This window comes from Osmerus eperlanus, chromosome 27 (assembly GCF_963692335.1).
Source record: "Osmerus eperlanus chromosome 27, fOsmEpe2.1, whole genome shotgun sequence".
Taxonomy (NCBI): domain Eukaryota; kingdom Metazoa; phylum Chordata; class Actinopteri; order Osmeriformes; family Osmeridae; genus Osmerus; species Osmerus eperlanus.
In genome coordinates this window covers 4,093,566-4,113,419 of record NC_085044.1, presented here as the reverse complement: position 1 = coordinate 4,113,419, position 19,854 = coordinate 4,093,566, and the positions used below count along the sequence as shown (strand labels likewise).

Here is a 19,854-nt window from a genome sequence, read left to right as displayed (position 1 = left end):
GACTCTGTTAATGATTAAATATGTTGAAATCAAATTTGAAACAGGAAATGAAAAACGCATACAGGAGATGTTATTTTAATATTTTTATATGGTGTAGTAGGGTAGACTACTATGGATTAGAGTGCCATAATTATGCTGTGGTTTACACATAGCACTGATGTATAACAATATGGACTGAACATAATATTTCATCTAGCTGCATCTAACACAATCCTACATAATAAATGGAAACATTACTCATAAACATTTAGAAATCTAAAGAATATGAACGTGATTCAATAAAAACAGTCTTTGACAAAATTATTCTACAGATGGCCAAACCAGTTTGTTGAGAAATTATAAATTAGTGAGAGACACAGGAAGAATTAAGTGAATAAAATTGGAAGACAATGACCACTTCATCAACCATCCTGTTTAGAATTTGATTAAGACATGCAGAGAATCCACACACATTTGGACACACAGCATGTCAACCTAACAACAGCACACATCAACTAGAAAGGATTTTACCATCTGTGTTGAAATGTGATTTTTGTCCATATCATCATGTTTCAATTACAACACAAAGAAGAAGTCCCACCAGTGTTTTAAATTATTTTGTACAAGGCAGGCATGCTGTTTGTGAGTCTCTGAACAACACATGAATACCTTGTGTTGTAGTATTAAGTATCTGTCTAAATAGGCTGCTTGTTCTAGTACATCAATGGAAGCCCCAATAAACATTCAACTGAAGGATTACAAAGTAAGTAGCACTTATCGAACAACCATTTAAAAACTCCTACAAAGCACACTGTAGTCAAAAATAGTGGACAGTCTAAAATGTAACAATTCCAGACAACATATGTATGAACAAAACGAGGCAATGTTTCCCAAGTACATTCATACTACTACCTTTTAACACAATCTACACCACATTAACAAATCCTTGCACCAGCTCAGCAAACGTTCATCACATTTCTTTCTCCCTTGCATTTGAGTTAGTTATTCATATATTTATGTTAGTGCTCGAGTATACATTTTCAAGTAAGGCCAAAAGGACAATTAATTACAAAAAAATTATATGTAAAGAATCCTAAACCAAGGCTTTGCAATCTATTAGTAAAGAAAATGAGCGGAATCCTAAAAGCGTTCACACCATCAAGTAAAAAAGAAAGAATCCGGCATTTTCTAGAGCCATTTTTGGTCAAGTCACCTCAAGTGACCTCAAAACAAAATTTGTTACAGATATGTTAAGTAGACACAAACTTAAAAGCTCAGCGTACGTTTTAATGCTTGGTGGCTAACATGGCTCGTCACAACAAAAGGAATGAGTGTTTCAATATCGTCTTGAACTTACCAACTATCTATTAGTGTCCCTAACTTTAAATAAACAAATGCATGAATACTGAATAAGCAGAAAGGCATATATGCTGAAAAGCATAATTGGTGTTTGAGAGTGCTTGTTTCTATTTTTCTAATAGTACTAAGTTTGCATGTAATCTTTGTGGCCCCCATAGGGGGTCAGTGCAGTAGAGTATGGCTATAGTGAGGTGGTCTGAGACAGACAGCCAGCTCTATGTAGTGCAGACCCTTCCAGAACTCAGCTTTGGGAGTAGCAGAGAGATGCAGCCTAGCCAAAACTCTGATTCTACAGACACTTGGTGATGGATTCCTATAGCAGTGTTTCATCCTAAACACAAACCAAACCAGACAGACCTTCTACAGTGCGGTCTACTGGTTGTGAATCTGGCACCATCTTGAGATGGGACCCCCCTACCTTTAAGGTACTCTACCCACCCACCATCCGCTGGTTCACTCGTGTCAAACGAAGGTCTGCACCGGAGTAATGGAGCGGGTTGGAGACCCCGCCCTCTCGGAGGAAGAGGAGGCCGAGCGATTGGTCACTTCTCGCTGCAGCTCCTCCACCCTCTTCTGAAGCTCCGCCCGCTTGGCAAGCAGCTCCTTGTATCGCTGGTGCACAGGCTCCTGAGACAAGGGACCGGGAGAGAAACACTGAGACCAAACGGAAAACTCAACCCAGGATCAATCATTGAGAAGCGGGCGTTTCGGTCTGAGCTGTTGATTCCTACCACACAATTACGGCTAGTACCAAGTGTAAGACCACTCTTAGCATCGTTACATTTACATTTAGTTACTTAGCAGACGCTCTTATCCACAGCGACTTACAGTAAGTACAGGGACATTCCCCCGTGGCAAGTAGGGTGAAGTGCCTTGCCCAAGGACACAACGTCATTTTGCACGGCCAGGAATCGAACCGGCAACCTTCAGATTACTAGCCTGATTCCCTAACCGCTCAGCCACCTGACTCCCATCGTTCCTCCTAGGACGACAATGAGGTGGTTTCTGCTGACCTGTGGCCTCATGCGAGGGTTCCAGCGGATGTAGTAGCCCACCCACAGCTCCAGGTGGCGCATGCTGACCACAGGGAACAGCACGTGGTTGGAGTAGTTCACGTACAGAGGGTTGGTGAAATCCTCCAGCTGGCTGTTGATGTAGGACCACAGAGACACAGTCTTCTTGGGAATTTCCTGCCAAAACAAAAGGTGGAATGTACGCTGTAGCCTGGGCAACGTTGCTAACTTTGAAGCATAAAGTTCTGATTTGTGTACAAATGGGAAATTACATTAGGGGGCAGTTATTCTGCGAAACTGCAGAGGGCGTGCATACCTCTTTGACCCTCTGCTGTTCACTGTTGCACAGGAATGTCCCAAACAGGCAGCTGTACAGGTGGTCTAGGATGGTGACCAGGAAGTACTCGTTGAACTCGAAAGCTGCAGGGAACTTCAGACAGCAAAAGGGGAAATTACAACCCGCGGGTGACAACACAGGAAGAGAGGTCGATGACACATTAGCGCCCCCTGCTGTTGCACACCTGCCGCGTCATCTGCCACACGCAGTCGATGAACTGGAGGAACACAGGAGAGCGGTCTGCATCTGTGTGGTTCTTGTCCCCGTGGCCCAGCCTCTACAAGGAGAGAAGGAGGGGAGGAAGGGCACAGGAAATCATGTGACTGGAGTGGCTTTACAGCAAACCAAAAAAAACAGGAAGTTCGAAACTGCCAGGAACCATGGCAGACTCACATGCCAATGTCAGAAAATTGGGAAACATTCCAAATGTTGCTGGTCATTCCTAGCAGTCATTCTACCGTTGCGGGTTGGTGTATGGAGTGTGTGGAACATCCATGGTCTGGGGGGGGGGCAGAGAGGGTGCGTTTACCAGCTGGAAACGGTGTCCGAAGCTCAGCCACTCCTTCTCCAGCAGCACCTCGAAGCCCCGGATGGTGCGGTAGTGTCCGTCCAGCATCAGCATGGCCAGGGAGGTGAGCTGGGCCGTGCGGTCCCAGCCGTCGCTGCAGTGCACCACCACCGAGGTCTTCCCAGACTCCACCTTGTCTGCGATACGCAGTGCCCCTGCCAGGATCAGCTACACAGAACAACACACAGGTCAACACTGGCTGGCTCCACGTCATCTTGAGAGCACTTTAATCCATTTTACGCATGTTCTTGTTGGGAGGACTATCTTCACCTTGATATGCTCCAGCCAATGAGTGGACTCGAGGTTGGAGAGCCAATGAGATTCCTCGATATTGGGGTAAACCACCTCCTTAAGCTTGCGTAATGACTCGCGCATCACATGGATGTTATGGATGTCCAGGAAGACCAGCTCGGCATTCTGATAGGCATCCTCACTCTCATACCCACCCCCTTTCATCTGAGGCAGACAGACAATTCCATTATAATTCGAAAAACAAAAAGATCTATATAATAATAAAATAAACGTTTAAAAAAAAAAGTCCAGGGAAATAGTAGTTTACGCAGCAAAACCAATCCGCGTGAGGAACCGCAGTACATTGCGGCAGGTGCGTTGCGAGCTCGCCTTGTTAGCAGCTGCGTTGACGCTGGGCCTGGCGTCGAAGATGAAGAGCTTGTGGGACTGGGCGTTGGCATCCATGATGGCCTGGAGGTACTTCTCGTCCTCCTTGCTGCGCTTGCCGTTGACACCCACCATGGGCTGGCTGCAGCGGGTCACCGTGGCCTGGGTCTCTGGGTGGATCCAGGACAGAACCTGCGCGCGGCACCACAGACGCTCGCTAAGACAGTACCTCATACTTGGGGGTGGGGATGGGGAGTCGCAGTACACCGATAGGAGGGTGGGGGGGATTGGGGTGAGATTAGGTCGCGAGGGAGCTTACAGGGATGCGGCCCTTGGCTCTGAAGCCGGACACCCTCTTCAGCTCCTCGTCAGGGATGTGGACCGGGACCACCAGGGTCGACGGGTAGGTGTCACACACCTCGTAGTGATCGTTCACTTTGGTCATCCTCCAGCTCTCGTTAGGCAAACCCTGACCGCCGAACACACACACACTCTTCCATGTCAGTAACCATCAAGACATCTCCACTAGCTTAAGTCTGAACTGCAGTAAGGTCATTTACTATTGGTTTAGATCTTGTGTACCTGTCTCTTGTATTCCGATTGAGCATCATACACCTTCCAGCCGTTTTCTGGAAAGACCTGTCCGTACTCAAAGGCAAATATTGGCTGGTGGGACAGAGGGAGTGAGAGTAACATAGCGGGTTAGTTGGTTTGGATGTCAGAAATGCCCTCATGGCAACAGATTGGCAGAGACTTGTAGTGACTCACTCACCAGTCCATTGGAAACAGGAAAGGCAAATTTCATCAGGACCTCAAAAATAGACTTCCTGAGCGAGTCTTCCGTCTGCTTGTGCGCAAACCGCAGATTTCGAAGATCCTGAGCGCGGGGGGGGGGGGGAGATGAAGTCCTGCCGTTATATTTCAAACTCTTTCGACCAAACGGTAAACTGTAGCAGACCTGTTTCATTCCCAGTGCTGGGACTCACCTTGCACACCAGTCCATAGGAGACCTCACCACGACTCGAAGCCCCTCCAATCTTTTCCACGCGGCTCACTACTCCCAGGGGCAGGTCGAGCAGAAACGCTGGCTCCTAAGCTCCAAGAGGGATGACACAGAAGATAAGGGACACGCTTCGGCAAATTGATCATGAATGTGAATTCACGCTGTCGAACATGACCGGAGAAAGTCAACCGTGGTCAACCAAACATACCCTATCCATGCATTTGAAGAAAAGTCTATAGTTGGTGACTGTCAGCATTCCCCTTAGTGCTCCGATGAAAGGGCAGATGTAGGTGACGTCTTTGGCTGAAGATAAGAGCAATAAATAATAAATTCCACGTTTTAGCAGCACACCAGAAAACTATTACTCAACACCTGACCACCTACTCATGTGTTGTACAGTCTCTTTTGGCAGTAATTGTGGTTCCTCTTTACTTGCATCCCTGAGAACCTATAAAACAAGAGTTGAAATATCACACTCGATTTTACGAATTAGCCATCGATCTCGTTCAAAAAGAGAATGAGTTACATACCTTTGCAACAGCTATGGGCTTTCCCTAAAAAGATCAAGAAGTATGCAAGCCTTAGAACTGCTTAATCACATTTTAAAACGGACAGTATTGTGTTGTGACTCCAGCTACATGTCTAATGTGTTACTATCCTGATGCTACCCACCCGCAACTCAGGGGAGAACTCTGAAGTGGAGACCGAGTCTGAAGACATTGCCGAAGAAGGAGGCTTGGTTTGAGAGGACCGATCTGAACGAGAGGTTGAGGTGCTGTCAACAAAGAACATTGACGAGTCAGTAACATGACAACACCTTGCATCACGTAGCTACTGCTTGTAAAAGTCTGTGGATGGATGTCTGTTTCATCAAATGTGTCATTTATCTAGCTCGATAACTTATAGAGTCGAATTATTATCCCAAAAACAGAGTGCAAGGCAGACGAGTTAGTGTTGTTAGCTAGCACGCTAGCACTACCTTCTAACGAGCTAGTAAAGTAGTCTGAAGATAATGCGGAATTAAGCCGTGTCCTACCTGGACAATGAATCCACACTTGGCTGTCTAGAAGAAGATTGCTTAGAGCCAAGACTGTCGACGCTGCCTCTCTTCTCCATGGCTAGCTATTGACAACGTTTTGACGTGACTTGTATCAATCAAAGTTGTGTTCGGGGAATGACAAGATCACAGAAAGCGGGTTTATTAATTCTGTCCTACGGGTTTGTGGAAGTTAGATACGAGGTAAGTGCAGGAAGCAGCCATGTTTTCCCAGAGTTCCTCACTAATAATGAAAGGGAGTGGTTTGGACTGTGTTGTTACTGGGTAGTGCCCTCTGTCGGTTACTTTATGCGTCGTTCCTCAACCGTTACTTGGCATTTTCATAATTTTCCTAAGTCAAAATTAAGTTCATACGCATTAAAATAAGTGTAAAACCTTTTACTTATGCACAGGTGAATATCCGCACCATGGTAAAGAGAACGAATTCAAAAACATCGTGCAATGCAAATATACTGTACATATAGCTACAATACATATACAGAACATTTCGAATGAGAATCATATTCCTAAACAGATGCATAGTCCAATGCTATTCAGAAAGTGTCACATTCAGAAGCAGCATGGTAATGGTGAACACCAAATCCTGCACATTTAGACCAAACACGGAAAATAAGGTTTTGGAGGAAAGTGGATGAACAAAAATATGCTGAAATTCTCATTTGACTCGTTTACACATAGCAACTACAGTACATTGGTGATTTCAGACATATAAAGTACAGTGTGTAAATTCCCAGTGTAATGTACCATACACAAAATGCCATGCCAAAATGTCAAATATCAATCCAGCAGTTTTTTCATGTTCAAGGCAAATCATACAAACTAGGTAGGGCCAGCTGTTGTAACGTTTAATTCACTATGTACAATACGCGCTACCTGATAACCCTCAATACCTGCTATTATTCACACAAGGTCAAACTCATGGCAACAGAAATTCTTAAAAAGGAGTAAAGAAAAATCATATATTCTCCCAGGTCAAAAAGTCCCTTTCTGTCAAAACAGTTAATTGTGCTGTTCACTAATTTGGGCTTGTGGGCCACCGTAGATGTCCTCCTCACGCTGATGAACCACCCTGTTCCTCCTGTTCATCCTGACCGTTGGACACGTCCTGTTCAAACTCCTCATCCAGGAAGTCCAGGAAGTCATTGGCAGGCAGGCCTCTGATGTTGAGCTTGTGAGAGACCTTGGCCCACTGCTCCCTATTTGAGGCCACTGTCTCGTACAGCTCTGTGGACTTGGGGAACATATCCTGTAGGAGTCTAAAGCAAGGAGAGGGAATATACATAACAAAGGAAATACATTGACAGCCACATTCTGTGTAAAAAAAAAAAGATAATACTTAAATTCCCTGTCTGGGTGGAGTTCTTACTTGTAAATGGGCATGGCTATGTGTTCCATGAAGCCGATCTGAAGCTGTGGAATGTAAGCCTTCTCTCTGTCCATCATCTCAATGGGGAGGTTACCCATAGCCTTCTCCTAGAGCCACACAGGCAGGGGTCGACACACACGGACACAAACATATTAGGAAGGTTTATGGCGAGACCAAAAAAAGGAATGTTTTTGTGATTTTCCATCCATGGCATACATACCAGATCTCCTTGAGAGAAGAATTCTTTGTAAATAAGTCCCTGTGACAGAAACATAAAAACAAAAATACAAAAAATACAAAAAAAACAATAAATTAGAAGAATAAGAATGGAGTGAATAAACAACAAGATAATGTGAGAAGACACAGATAAGAAACGTGAGGAGGAATACAATTATCGAGAGAAGTATGAGTTATTAACATAAAGGATTCAAAGAAGCTTCATACTGCAATCTTCCAGGTGGTTTTCCAGTCCTTGGTCTGGTCTGAAAGGTCACAGGAGGTCATCATCATGCACAAGAGCAGGTTATGATGCTGCGGGTCACTAATATCATAACCCTCTGGAGGATAGAGCAGACGGCAAGACTATTCTCAGAGAGGGGAGGAAAATACAGATGACTGGAGACGTATATTCAACATTAAGACACTGAGGAAAAGGGCGCATCAGGTACTAACTGTCGGCCATTTTCTTCAGATCGTTGAGGATCCGAAGGTGGTGAGCCAGGTCTGTAGCCAAGATGATGTCGCTCATCAGATCCAACATCCGCTGGTAGTCCTAACCAGAGACAGGGCAACATCATCCAAATCAGTGTTGGGATTCCAAAAGAATCTGGACCTTCCAATGCTGGTATCCACTGACCTTTCTGGAAAACTTCTCAAAGATGTTACAGCCCTGGGTGTTGAGGATGGCGATGGCCTGAGCAAAATGATGCCGCTGCAAATACGAGTCAATTCAAAGTCAGTGGTTTGGTTGAAGAGACACTGTACTGAAAAAGGGGGGCCAACAAAGTGGCAATTGATTTCTAGGTCCTGTTGGGGCATGCCTTTTGTTGAAAGGAATACATCATGAACATTGCCCCAGGATAAGGTTCTGATTAAAAGTCCCGACATGAAAACCCTTGATTCGTGAACCCTTTTTTTTTTTTTAAAGAGGCATTTCAGTTTTATTGGGATGGATACGGTGAAGAGAGACAAGAAATGTCAGGGGGGGGGGGGAGACATGCAGGAAATGGACTGGACTGGGTAACCTCAATTTCACGTTTTCATTTTTCTTTGTTTCACTACGCCTGGTAACTGAGATGTGGTTACTTTTCGATGCGGCTAGAAAAAAAGACTGCTCCTTGATTATAACCACAGCAATATTGAATAGAACTATACATTTCTGATCCTTAATCTTCTGCCGTACTTTCTACATGTTTGGATATCGCTTTGAATGAAAGCATCTGCTAAATGAATAAAATGTACTGTAATGTAACTTACCTCCAGCACAGATCCTTCAGAGCTGTACAGACCAGCCAACACAGATTTCTAAGGATAAACAGATCGAGCACATTGCCCCCTGGGCAGTTATGAGGGCGTGTCAAAGTGTAAATGTATATATGAGGTGTGTAATTCGTATTTGCTGTCGTGTGCTGAAGGAAAAGGTCCGCACCGATGCAACCTGGAAGGAGTTATTTGTGCCTCGGTGATCTAGGTCGTGACACATGCAGGAAACGAAGAGTGCGAAGATCTCTATGTCTCTGACGGGAAATAAGAGCGATCCATCAGCCAGTCAGCGCATGACTCAATCATCCCCATGTGCTACATTATTACATGAACACTGATCACACTATTATTGATTATCTATTATTATTATCATACGATTTCATGGTTGTAAATGGTCCCTCAGTTGGTTTTTTTCGCCATCGAGAGCCTGTGTGCGCTATAAGTAATGATTGTAGGATGTTGTGTATGCACGTATGCCAGATCACATGAAAACAAATGAAGACTGAGCTCCAGTTTCTCTGGCTCCAAATGCGGGCCTGTTCTTACTCGAGGTAATTGGAGAGCTCCAGGTTCTTGCAGAGGAGGTAACAGAAATGGGAGACGGAGAACGCGTGCATCCAGTTGTGGTAGGGAGGGTCTCTGTAGCCTCTCTTCACCATCAGACAGAACCTGGAGAACCGGAGAACCAGGACGCGTGAACGAATGGCCCGAGGGGGGGGGGGGGGGGGGGGGAGCATGCGCGAGTTTGACCGCGTGAGAGGAACCCTCACCTTGCCAGCGTCCGCATGTTGATCTTGAAAGTATTGATGAAGCCCATGTCCTCGAACATGCTCATGATAGCCTTGTACACACAACCACACAGACAAATCCCACACCAAAAAAAATCACAACCAAGACACGTTGGGTGTGTGTTTGCGTGACATGACACACGAGTGGGTGACAGTGTGTGTGGCGTCCTACCAGCGGCGTGCTGTCGTCAGGGAGGGAGCGGGGCGTGTACGTGAACTGAGAGAAGCAGGGGTGGATGTCGGCCACGGGCTGGAGCCCCAAAACCAGCAGCCGTGTCACTTCCTCCTCTGACACCTGAGGGACAAAGGTGAAAGGTCATTGGGACTGGCCACACTTGAATGGGATCAAACCTACTGGGATAAATATGGCAGACAGACAGAGGTAGACAGACTGGGATACCTTCATGTGGTACTTCATCATCTCATTGGCTAGCTGACTCCTAAACTGGGCCTCGTCGACCTTCTTATACAGGAGGGACTGGTGGAGGATGAAAGGGTAGAAGCCTCAAGCATTGAAACCTCCAAAAGTTTTTTTAAAAATCTCACATTATTTACATTTACATTTAGTCATTTAGTCATTTAGCAGACGCTCTTATCCAGAGCGACTTACAGTAAGTACAGGGACATTCCCCCTGAGACAAGTAGGGTGAAGTGACTTGCCCAAGGACACAACGTCAGTTGGCACAGCCGGGAATCGAACTGGCAACCTTCAGATTACTAGCCCGACTCCCTCACCGCTCAGCCATCTGACTCCCATTATTCAAAACATTCTCTCATATCAGGCACGCGAATGACAGAGCGATGGAGGATGACAGCAGACGCGATGGGGATCGCGGAGGGGGAGAGAGAGATAGGGGGTGGAGGGTGATGTGGGGGAAGGTTGCCACGTACGTGCGCGATGCTGATCCCACAGTAGATGGAGAAGGCCGTGGCCAGGTCCTCGTCCAGACGGGTGAACCACGGCCCGTTGGTCTTGTTGACCAATTCGGCCACACCTATGACCACTGGACCCAGAGCACCGGGGAGGGAGAGGGAGAGAGAGTGAATATGAGAGAGGAAGCATGAGAGAGAGAATGAAAGAGAGAGAGAGACAGAGAGGAGAAAGCGAGAGAGAGAGAGAGAGAGAGAGAGAAAGAGCGAAAGAGAGAGTGAGTGAGTGAGTGAGTGAGAGACAGAGAAAGAGAGGAGAAAGAGAGGAGAAAGCGAGAGAGAGAGAGACAGAGAGAGAGAGAGAGAGAGAGAGAGAGAGAGAGAGGGGGGAGAAAGCGAGAGAGAACGGAGCTGTGAGCCAGACCTCCATGCTCGTCCTTGATGGGGAAACAGAGGATGTTGCGGGTGCGGAAGCCCGTGCTGGCGTCCACCGCGCGGTAGAAGAGTGGGTGGGAGTAGGCGTCGGTGATGTTCAGGATCTGGCCCGTCGTGGCCACGTGGCCAGCGATGCCCTGGTCGGCAGGGATACGCAGCTCTGTCTGAGACCAGGAGAGCACAGACACCGTTAAAACCAGCTGTACCCTACACTGTCACACAGACACTGTGTGCACAAAATATAAAAGTTAAGCAGAAAGACTTGAAGAAATAATGAAATAAATGTTCTCTTTTATACTGGCCACATACAGAACACAAAAGAATAAACATTTAACCCTTGTGTTATCTTCGGGTCATTCTGACCCATCAGTCATTGTGACCCACCGTCGTATTGCGACAACTTTACCGCATACAAAAACAAAGTGAAGCATTTTCTTTTAACCGTCGGGTTGTCTCAGACCCCCCACATTGCAAAGGTTAAAAGAAAATTATTTTTATTTGTTTTTGTATTGGGTAAAATTGGGTAAACACAACGATGGTTCGTTATGAACCTTTGGGTCATGTGACCCGAAGGCAGCACAAGGGTTAAGACAATATTCATGGTCAGAATCTTCGGCTGTCTAGGACTTTTCCACAGTATTGTACATTTCTACATGAAGGAGCGGAATTAGTTAGGAGGGACATTCACCTCCTCGTCGATGACCACTCCTCCGTCAAACACCTTGGCAACCAGTTCTTGACTGAACCGGTCCAGCAGGAACACGGAGCAACTGGAACATGGGAGTTGGAGTCAAAACAGAGGCTTTGGTGGTGTTCCACCTCTAGTTATTAATATTGTAAACGTATCCTGACTTACATCTCAGCACTGGTGAGTCTCCGTGCTTCTGCAATAATCTCTTTTAGCAGCACTGATACGTCATCTAAAGAAACAAGCAAACAAAAAACGATTCTTACCAACAAAGATCGATCCCTATCTTTACTTGGCACTGTGCCGACTTAGGTTTAGCTCAATGGTAGAGCGTTTGACTACAGATCAAGAGGTTGTGTGTTGCTTTGGATAAAAGTGTCGGCTAAATGCAAACATCCCTCACCCAGGTGTGTGAAGAGGTTTTTGGCGACCTGAAGCAGGGCCTAGGTACACGGTGAAATAGATGCAGTTGCTGCATACAAATCCATACGGAAAAAAACTTTATTGAACAAAAACGAGGTCAGCGACATGGGAATAAATGTAGATTTTCTCACCTGGCATTCAAACTTGAGCCTGCGTTCCTTCTGGAATGCCAGCGTACTGGTCAGCACAGAGGACGTGTAGCGGAAACAGTGCTGGACGATGCGTTCATCTGCCTCTGTGTGTCTGAGGAGGAGATGCAAGCAGACAAGTGCGGACGCACTCCCACACACACACACACACACACATCCCCCCCACCACACACACACACACATCCCCCCCACCACACACACACATCCCCCCCACCACACACACACACATCCCCCCCACCACACACACACACACCACACACACACACATCCCCCCCACCACACACACACACACGCACGCACCCAATGTAAAAGGACACCTCGAACACATATCTCTCAGTGAGTGTCATTTGTACTTTTGAACGTATCGAGGGACAAAGCACCAACTTGGTGGCTCCCTTCTTGTTGAAGGCGCAGGCGAGGGCCACCACCTTGGAGGTGGCCCTGCACTCCACGGGGACGCACAGCATGGAACGGACTTCGAATCCCAGAGTGCCGTTCAACTGCTGATGCTCAGCCTACAGGGAGAGGACGGGGTGAGAGGGCGAAGGCGCCCGAGCGACACGTCGACCTTTCCGCGCGACTTTGCTAAGAGGCTGCGGCGGCCGCCAGCTGGACGTGTGCTTACTGGGGTGACGTCCTGCAGGGAGACGCTCGTCCTCTCGTCCACGGCATGTCCAAGTCGGCCGAACGTCAGCTAAGAGATCGACAGACAGACGGGCTTCAAGCACCTCTAGCGGCGAGGACACAGGACTCTACGAGGGAGGAAAGGACTAGTTACTTACAGGGAAGCTGATCTCTCGGTCCAGAACCTTGTCCCCTACCACCTGGCAACAAAAGAAAAACATTTGACATTTAGTCATTTAGCAGACGCTCTTATCCAGAGCGACTTACAGTAAGTACAGGGACATTCCCCCCCGAGGCAAGTAGGGTGAAGTGCCTTGCCCAAGGACACAATGTCATTCGCACGGCCAGAATCAAACCAGCAACCTTCGGATTACTAGCCCGATTCCCTAACCGCTCAGCCACCTGAATCCCCGTCTACATTTCAGCCCGTTGGGAGCGTGCGTGAGTGGGGGGGGGGGTCGAAGTGGCGGCGTGTCTGTCGGGAGAGCGGGCGGGCGTGCGTACCTGGCAGAACAGCTGTTGGCTGTCCTCGGACACGAGGAGCAGGCAGCAGCACAGGGACTGGGTCCGCTGCTCCAGCTGTGAACGCACGCCTCGTTTAGTCCAACAAAGGTGGGCAAACGCCCCAAACGATCGTTACATTCAAATGAAGGGAGGGGGGAGAGCTTACATAGTGGAGGACCTTTAGCTGGAGAGTGGTAGCATCTAAGTCATACAGATCGCCTGCAGAATAAATAAAAAATTATAATGTAACAGTGCAGTACCAAAAAAAAACATGCAAACAGAAGGTCATAATGATCAAATACAAACTTGAATGAAGAAAGAAATACAGATAACTTACTTTTATACTTCTCCCAAATAAGTCAAATATATATATATGTATTTCACACAATATCAAGATCGAGGCAGGTAAATGTCTTGTACCACATAGTCTGAGAATCTGCTGGTCGATGGCGTTCCTGTCGACATCCTTGGGGGCGACCGTCTGAGACACGGTTGAGGACCTGATGACCTCTGACCTCTGTGGGCCTGTCTGACCCTGTAGAGCCCTGACCCTCCTACAGGCAACTGTGACCTGAGAGGGACAAACAGAGCATTATCCAACAGTGAAACACCTGTCTAACCCTGTTCACAATCCTGTGAGAACGGCCCCAAAGGTCAAACATGGCCACGCTATGAGTTTGATTCATGTCGAGCTTTTTCTGAGTTCGGCCACGAGAGACGTGAGTCATACGTGTTTCTCCAAGATGTCGAGATTTTGTTCCTGGCCTTCAGTGGGCCGGGTGCAGCAAAGCTTTCAGGAAGAAAAAAAAATTAAAAAAAATTTGGGGTTAAAGTCTGTTAGTGAAATACAAACAAAAAACAGATGGTCTTCAAGTAGATCATGGGGTGGCTCCCGGCACAAACTCACCACAAGGAGTGCAGAGGTTGCGTCAAGATCCTGGTCCGGTATGGGAATGACAAGTACTGGTTTGGAGGCAGAGACGAAAGGATGACGGAGGTTAGAAAGGGCAAAATGATCGGATCGAAAGACAAAGACCGTGTGGGGGGCAGGTGTGCCCCCGCCGCGCACGCACACGGGGGGGACACACACACACACACCTGGTTTGTCTTCCTGCAGTGGCGGGCTGAGATTCTGTCCCTGCATGTCCTGCAGCTCTGAGGGAAGGAACCCCTCGTACAGCACCCTCCTCTGCTGGACGACCACATCTCTGTGTTTGGAAAGAAGAAGAGAGTGTGTGTGTGTGTGTGTGTGTGTGCACGAGTTGGGAGGGTGAATATTTCCTTTCGTTAAAGCTTGGGAAAAAAAACACGTCTCGCTCAATAGGAGCTGTGAAATGTCACTTCTGGTCGGGTTACCTGAACCTCCCCTCTTTCTGCAGCTCATGCGGAGGATTTTCACACCAGAAGCATCCAGACTCGGCCTCCGCTAGGTACACATACACACGGCCCTGTGAGAAAGAGCAGGTAAGGTAGGTCAACAGTCAAGACAAAGTCCGAAAGCAAAACCGTGCTGGACACAGACCCTTTAAAACACACCATCCGCACTAAGCATCGGTACGGACGACTGGATCCAAAGGAACATGAATGGATCCCGACTCCCAAGTATCTATTCATCCGTTCATTTTCGGTGAAAAAACTCACTCTGTTACAACACACTGATTAAATTAAGAGTCGGGGATACGCACCGGTGCTGAGAGGACACCGAGGAGGGACTCTCTGATGGCGTCCCGCAGCGACGCCGAGTCGGCGACCGAGGCCAGCCGAAGCAGTGCATCCTGGGAAACGAAGTCGATGCAGGCCCATGAGCAATATTCAATATCTGGACCCACAAGTGCCAGATGCACACCGCTACAAGGGCATGAGGGCTGGAGGGAGGATCGGGGCTCTGACTGTTATTCACACAGAACTGTCTCTCCAGTAGCTTATGATCACTGGAGACACATGCACTGTAGAATACAGCCAGGCCGTTGACACTTGCGACACACTCGCCGAGACATAATGTTACACGTCTGCAGAATATTAGGCCCGTATCTTATTAGCAGGCTTGTCAGTTATTGAACTGCAAAGTGATATGGAGAATAGCAATCCCAAGGTCTTTGAAAAATGACGAAGAAAACCTCAACTTTAAAATCTCTGAGTAAAATATTGACTGTGTATGATCGATTGGAAGGTTTTAAGATAATATGCAGAATATAGCTACGTTCCCTTTTTCATTCAAAACAAAGGCCGAGTGGTTTGTTCATCAACGTGGACACGACTCTGATCTTTACTCACACATCAAACGCCCTGAGGAGCTTGCTGCTTTTATATTGTGAGATTATTCATTGTTGCATCTCATAAACCTTGGACCTGTGTCCGTTTTCGGCCGTAGTGCCAAACAAAAGGCTAAGAATGATTAACAATGATATAGTGATATGATGACATAAGTGTCACACATACATGTGCACACACACACACACACTTTCACAGTAGCCTATGACAACCAAATCAAAGGGTTAATAGAAAACATGCTTGAAGTGGTGATTAGCTGGTAAATGAGAAGAGCAAACATAGCCCTCCAGTATTTGTGTTGATTGTGAAATAGTGCGTCATGTGGGTGCCATGCTGTATGATAGCACATGCTTGCATGGCACCTGGTGTTTACCTGTTTTACAATGTGTCGTGAGGAATGTTGTGTACACATACGACTCAGAGGCTGACGTTTTCTTTACAGGCAGAAAAAGGTACATACTCTTTCTGTTTGGATCTCAACAGTGAAGTTGGGTTCGGAGGCACACACACAAACACACAGACGCAAACACTGACGTACACACAAACACACCTACACATTATGTGTTTGTGCGTAAGAGAGACGTCAGAGACAGATGTACGCAAATTCCCCCAGAGGGCTGGGACAGACTGGGAGGTATCGAGTGTCCCTGCAAAGCCATCTTTGATAAAGGTCGAACCTAAGGCTGGATTAACATACGTGTTTACTGTAAAGCATCTACACCTAAAATGCCTATTTGTAGCTTATCAAGTCAAAGGGGACAGACAAGTGAATAATTCCTTTCCATATAAAAAATGTGTCTTGCTAAGCTTTGACTATGTTAACAACGCTGATTAATGGCCCAAAAATGTTTATATTTATATATAATATTTTTGGGGAGAAAAGAGGTCATGTTACCATAGGGACTCCCTGTAACAAAAAACAAATGACCAGTACTAGCTGACCTGAACAGGTCTCTGACAAACCCCTGCCCTCACAGGGACGAGTGAGAGAGTGAACAAGACCAGACAAGAACGATTAAATCAAATCAACAAACATGATCTCTTTATCGCACTCTCTCTCCCTCCCTCCCTCCCTCCCTCTCCCTCTCTCCTACACGCACACACCCACATACTCATCCACAAACACACGCACATTGGTCCACCTTTTATGGTTTATCTTGAGAAGGTACTCAGACTTTGTCCTGTAGACAGAAGTGGGGCGACTTTTAAAGCTTGCCACACAATCTGCTCCTTTAGTGGAGACCCTGTTCGCCTGAGAATGAACTGGTTGTGCTTCTTGCCACTCACAAGGCAGTCGCGCAGGCAATTTGGATCACCTTGTGTGTGTTGCTCTTGTCTAGTATTCTTGGGAGAGTTGTGTGCGTTTATTATATATATATATATATATATATATATATATTATTCAGTAAATAGGCCATGGATCAGAAGGGGGCAAGAGTGCGACGTCTGAAATAGGCTCTGATACACAAACTGAGGCAAGACTGGGACGCGGTAAACTAGGACACACTTAGATGTGACGGAAGCCTCGACAACACACTGCACCTCTCGCGTCTCGGCAAAAACCTGGCCACTTGTCCGAGGTGCAGAACAGACATTAACGTCGAGCGAATCTTCTCGCCGACCCTTCGTGAAGGGAGCAGAGCCAGGCATGCCTTTGGTCCTGAGTAATGTGTTACTACATGGGGTTCGCGAGACAGTGAGAGATTAACATTATGAACGAGCGAGGAAACACGTCCTTCATCACCTAGAAATAACAACAGTGGAACTCTGGCACGCCGGAACATTCTCCACCGTCACCGCGAGTCAACGCCGCTGCCTCCTGCAATTCATTAGCTCGGCAGATAGTCTGATTTAACTCGTCTCATCCGTCCAGCCTTCTGCGTGTGTTGGAGACACGATGGCTTTCAATGAATCAACACAATGAAAGAGAACATGAGAGAGCGAGAGAGAGCGAGAGAGAGAGAGAGAGAGAGAGAGAAAGAGAGAGAGAGAGAGAGAGAGCAGATGCATGGCCTGGGGGGATAAGAGGAGCTTAAACACCTGGCCAACCCTGATTTGGTGTGTCCAGATCTGACAGCCTCTGAGGTTGTTATGGCGCAAGGGTGAGAGCCCTGGTCTCCTTTGGCAGAGTGGAGTCAATTCGATTTATGAGACATCCTCTGCACACAGTAGTAATCAAATTAGATTGGAAATCTGATTGCTGTGTGTGTGTCTGAGAGAGAGAGAGAGAGAGAGAGAGAGAGAGAGAGAGAGAGAGAGAGAGAGAGAGAGAGAGAGAGAGAGAGAGAGAGAGAGAGAGAGAGAGAGAGAGAGAGAGAGAGAGAGAGAGAGAGAGAGAGAGAGAGAGAGAGAGATAAAGCACCCCTCCACGCGTAGATATAAACACAACTGGATTTTTGGGCACATATCCCAAACCAGATAAACAGAGTTGCAGAAACAGAGTGGGCAGATTCAGTTGAACACAAACAGACTTCAGCTCGTCTAGAACTTCCACAAACACAGTTGGTATCCGTAGACGCCAAACGGATCATAGAGGACACAGGAAAGGTCAAAGGTCAGCTGCATAGCATGCTGATTCAGCTGTCCGTGTATTCGGACCCCCGTTGGTCAACACACCAGTTGTCTTCCACTTCCTTCGAGCCCCATGCTCTGTGTAAACAGTGCGTCAGAGCTGACTGACAGTGTGGAAAGAGCCAGGTGTCTCATTCAGGAGATGTGAAGCCTGGGGCGCGCTGGGGGCGCCTGTCATTGGCCCGGGGATGATTCGGTTGGGAAAAGTCTTGCGAGGCTGCTTCACAGTTGTCAGCTCTGCCGTGATAGGACGCTGTCGGGAAGATTACTTCCTGACAAGAGGCCCGACGGTGCACAATTACCGTGCATCAGTGACACTGCCAATCCCACAAGGGGACTTCAGACAGGAGAGCTTCTTTTAAAGGGAAATTTAGAGCCATCTGAGCTGGGCAATTCTACCCCAAAATATAGGGGTCTCAAGGATTCCAAACCAAAGCAACAGTCAGAGTCTCTGAAAGGGACAGAAGGAGGTTCCTATTAACAGAAAGAAGTTCGGTCATTCTGTAAATAACGCCAGCTTTAACGTTGAGGTAAACGACTGATTTAATGAGAAGGCCTGGCTGGAACATTCTCATTAGCTCGTGGATCGACATGAAATCGCCTCAGCTGTGGCACTTCATGTGTGCCTCTTTGGAGACGTGTACAAATAGCCTGTGTGTCAACACTGTCTTCCAACGCCAGCGGGAGAATATCCTTGTCAAATACCCAAGCTTTGTCATTCTACAGCCTGCTTTTCACACAGATTATCAGACGCTACATACTACGGTAAAACATCCCAAGACAGAAACTGCTCTCCGGCCGCTGCTATCGAAACTATTGCACGGGGCCTACTGGGCTACAACAAGCCAGCGTGGCCCGTCAACCAATCGGCAAACACATGGCTAATTGGTGGGAGGGAGAGACGACTCAGGCAGGACTGCAGTCCGCACCCCCCCCCCCCACAACGTTGCACACCTCCAAATATAGACAGCGCTCAGTCCTGCTCTGTGCTTCTTCGTAACTCGGGGCTCGTCAGACGAGGCTGACAGGAGTTTCTCATTAATCCTCCCGAAATAGCTGCGTCAGGACAGGGGAAGTCAGGGAGAGATAAACCAGAAAAGTAGGAGACTTTTCTCTTTTCCTGGCCCCCATCTCACAGGTATGTGAAAGTATGCCTTTTCGAGCAGAGGGCCGGCCCTTCGGTAAAACACTGGGGAGGCTGCACAAACTGTCTGTCATACGCCAAACAGGTTGGACCCGTGGGCAAAACCAGAAACGCGAGTTGTGGACAACAAGTTGCTGTTTTGCTGCTTGGGAGTTCCAGGCGGCCGCGAGCAAATCAGCTGAGCGCGACAGAGGAGAGAAACGTCACACAACCCCGGGGGAATCCACAAACTGACCGGCTCCGGTCCCTGTTGTTTATAAAGTGCCAGGGACACGGGGGGGGATGGGGGGGGGGGGGGGGGGTCAGGCTGAAACACGGTCGTCTCCCTTGTTGTGGAAACGCTGAGAGAGAAGACAGGAGGCATAGATCCGACGGAAGGAGCGGAGTCTTACCTGCAACGCGTCCGAGTGCACACCCTCCTCCTCCAGAGGCGGGGAGCACCTGCCGTCCGCCCCTGAAAAAACGGAAGAGTGCAGTGAGGACTTGCTGAAGCATGCTCCCTCGGCTCCACTCGCTCCTTAGCTCTTTATCTCCCGTGTTGGTTCAAGTGGGTCCTTCTCTCTCCCAGTCCTTCACCCCCGTCTCTCTATCTCGACCATGTGATC

The 19,854-nt window shown here is 47.6% G+C and overlaps 2 protein-coding genes across 3 annotated transcripts in view; both read right to left on the bottom strand.

Moving 5' to 3' along the window:
• Positions 1-46: 46 nt before the first annotated feature.
• mtmr2 (myotubularin related protein 2) lies at positions 47-6,169 on the bottom strand. Of its 2 annotated transcripts, XM_062453367.1 has the most exons (16): positions 5,914-6,169; positions 5,550-5,652; positions 5,408-5,431; positions 5,262-5,325; positions 5,086-5,180; positions 4,861-4,965; positions 4,647-4,751; positions 4,457-4,540; positions 4,194-4,343; positions 3,878-4,066; positions 3,527-3,712; positions 3,218-3,424; positions 2,873-2,965; positions 2,668-2,781; positions 2,352-2,528; positions 47-1,965 (listed from the first exon to the last, which is right to left on the bottom strand). In XM_062453367.1, the coding sequence occupies exons 1-16, from the start codon at positions 5,991-5,993 to the stop codon at positions 1,801-1,803; spliced, it is 1,941 nt and encodes a 646-aa protein (XP_062309351.1). In that variant the 5' UTR covers positions 5,994-6,169; the 3' UTR covers positions 47-1,800. The 2 variants fall into 2 exon arrangements, with proteins under 2 accessions (XP_062309351.1, XP_062309353.1); XM_062453369.1 differs by lacking the exon at positions 5,408-5,431.
• A 128-nt stretch (positions 6,170-6,297) lies between these two features.
• Positions 6,298-19,854, bottom strand: part of LOC134013697 (cGMP-dependent 3',5'-cyclic phosphodiesterase-like) — a 15,753-nt gene continuing 2,196 nt past the window's right edge. Inside the window, exons 2-31 of the mRNA XM_062453357.1 lie at positions 19,642-19,703; positions 14,949-15,038; positions 14,620-14,711; positions 14,362-14,471; positions 14,171-14,226; positions 13,994-14,053; positions 13,684-13,834; positions 13,430-13,482; positions 13,264-13,338; positions 12,918-12,959; positions 12,761-12,829; positions 12,520-12,650; positions 12,118-12,229; positions 11,967-12,006; positions 11,732-11,795; positions 11,564-11,645; positions 10,865-11,039; positions 10,462-10,574; positions 9,971-10,048; positions 9,743-9,865; positions 9,553-9,623; positions 9,329-9,451; positions 8,949-9,036; positions 8,777-8,824; positions 8,157-8,231; positions 7,973-8,072; positions 7,745-7,857; positions 7,521-7,559; positions 7,301-7,407; positions 6,298-7,190 (exon numbers count right to left, since the gene is read on the bottom strand). Coding sequence (XP_062309341.1) covers positions 6,986-7,190; positions 7,301-7,407; positions 7,521-7,559; positions 7,745-7,857; positions 7,973-8,072; positions 8,157-8,231; positions 8,777-8,824; positions 8,949-9,036; positions 9,329-9,451; positions 9,553-9,623; positions 9,743-9,865; positions 9,971-10,048; positions 10,462-10,574; positions 10,865-11,039; positions 11,564-11,645; positions 11,732-11,795; positions 11,967-12,006; positions 12,118-12,229; positions 12,520-12,650; positions 12,761-12,829; positions 12,918-12,959; positions 13,264-13,338; positions 13,430-13,482; positions 13,684-13,834; positions 13,994-14,053; positions 14,171-14,226; positions 14,362-14,407 — 2,439 coding nt within the window. The 5' untranslated portion in view covers positions 14,408-14,471; positions 14,620-14,711; positions 14,949-15,038; positions 19,642-19,703 and the 3' untranslated portion in view covers positions 6,298-6,985. The remainder of the gene's footprint in view (positions 7,191-7,300; positions 7,408-7,520; positions 7,560-7,744; positions 7,858-7,972; positions 8,073-8,156; positions 8,232-8,776; positions 8,825-8,948; positions 9,037-9,328; positions 9,452-9,552; positions 9,624-9,742; positions 9,866-9,970; positions 10,049-10,461; positions 10,575-10,864; positions 11,040-11,563; positions 11,646-11,731; positions 11,796-11,966; positions 12,007-12,117; positions 12,230-12,519; positions 12,651-12,760; positions 12,830-12,917; positions 12,960-13,263; positions 13,339-13,429; positions 13,483-13,683; positions 13,835-13,993; positions 14,054-14,170; positions 14,227-14,361; positions 14,472-14,619; positions 14,712-14,948; positions 15,039-19,641; positions 19,704-19,854) is intronic.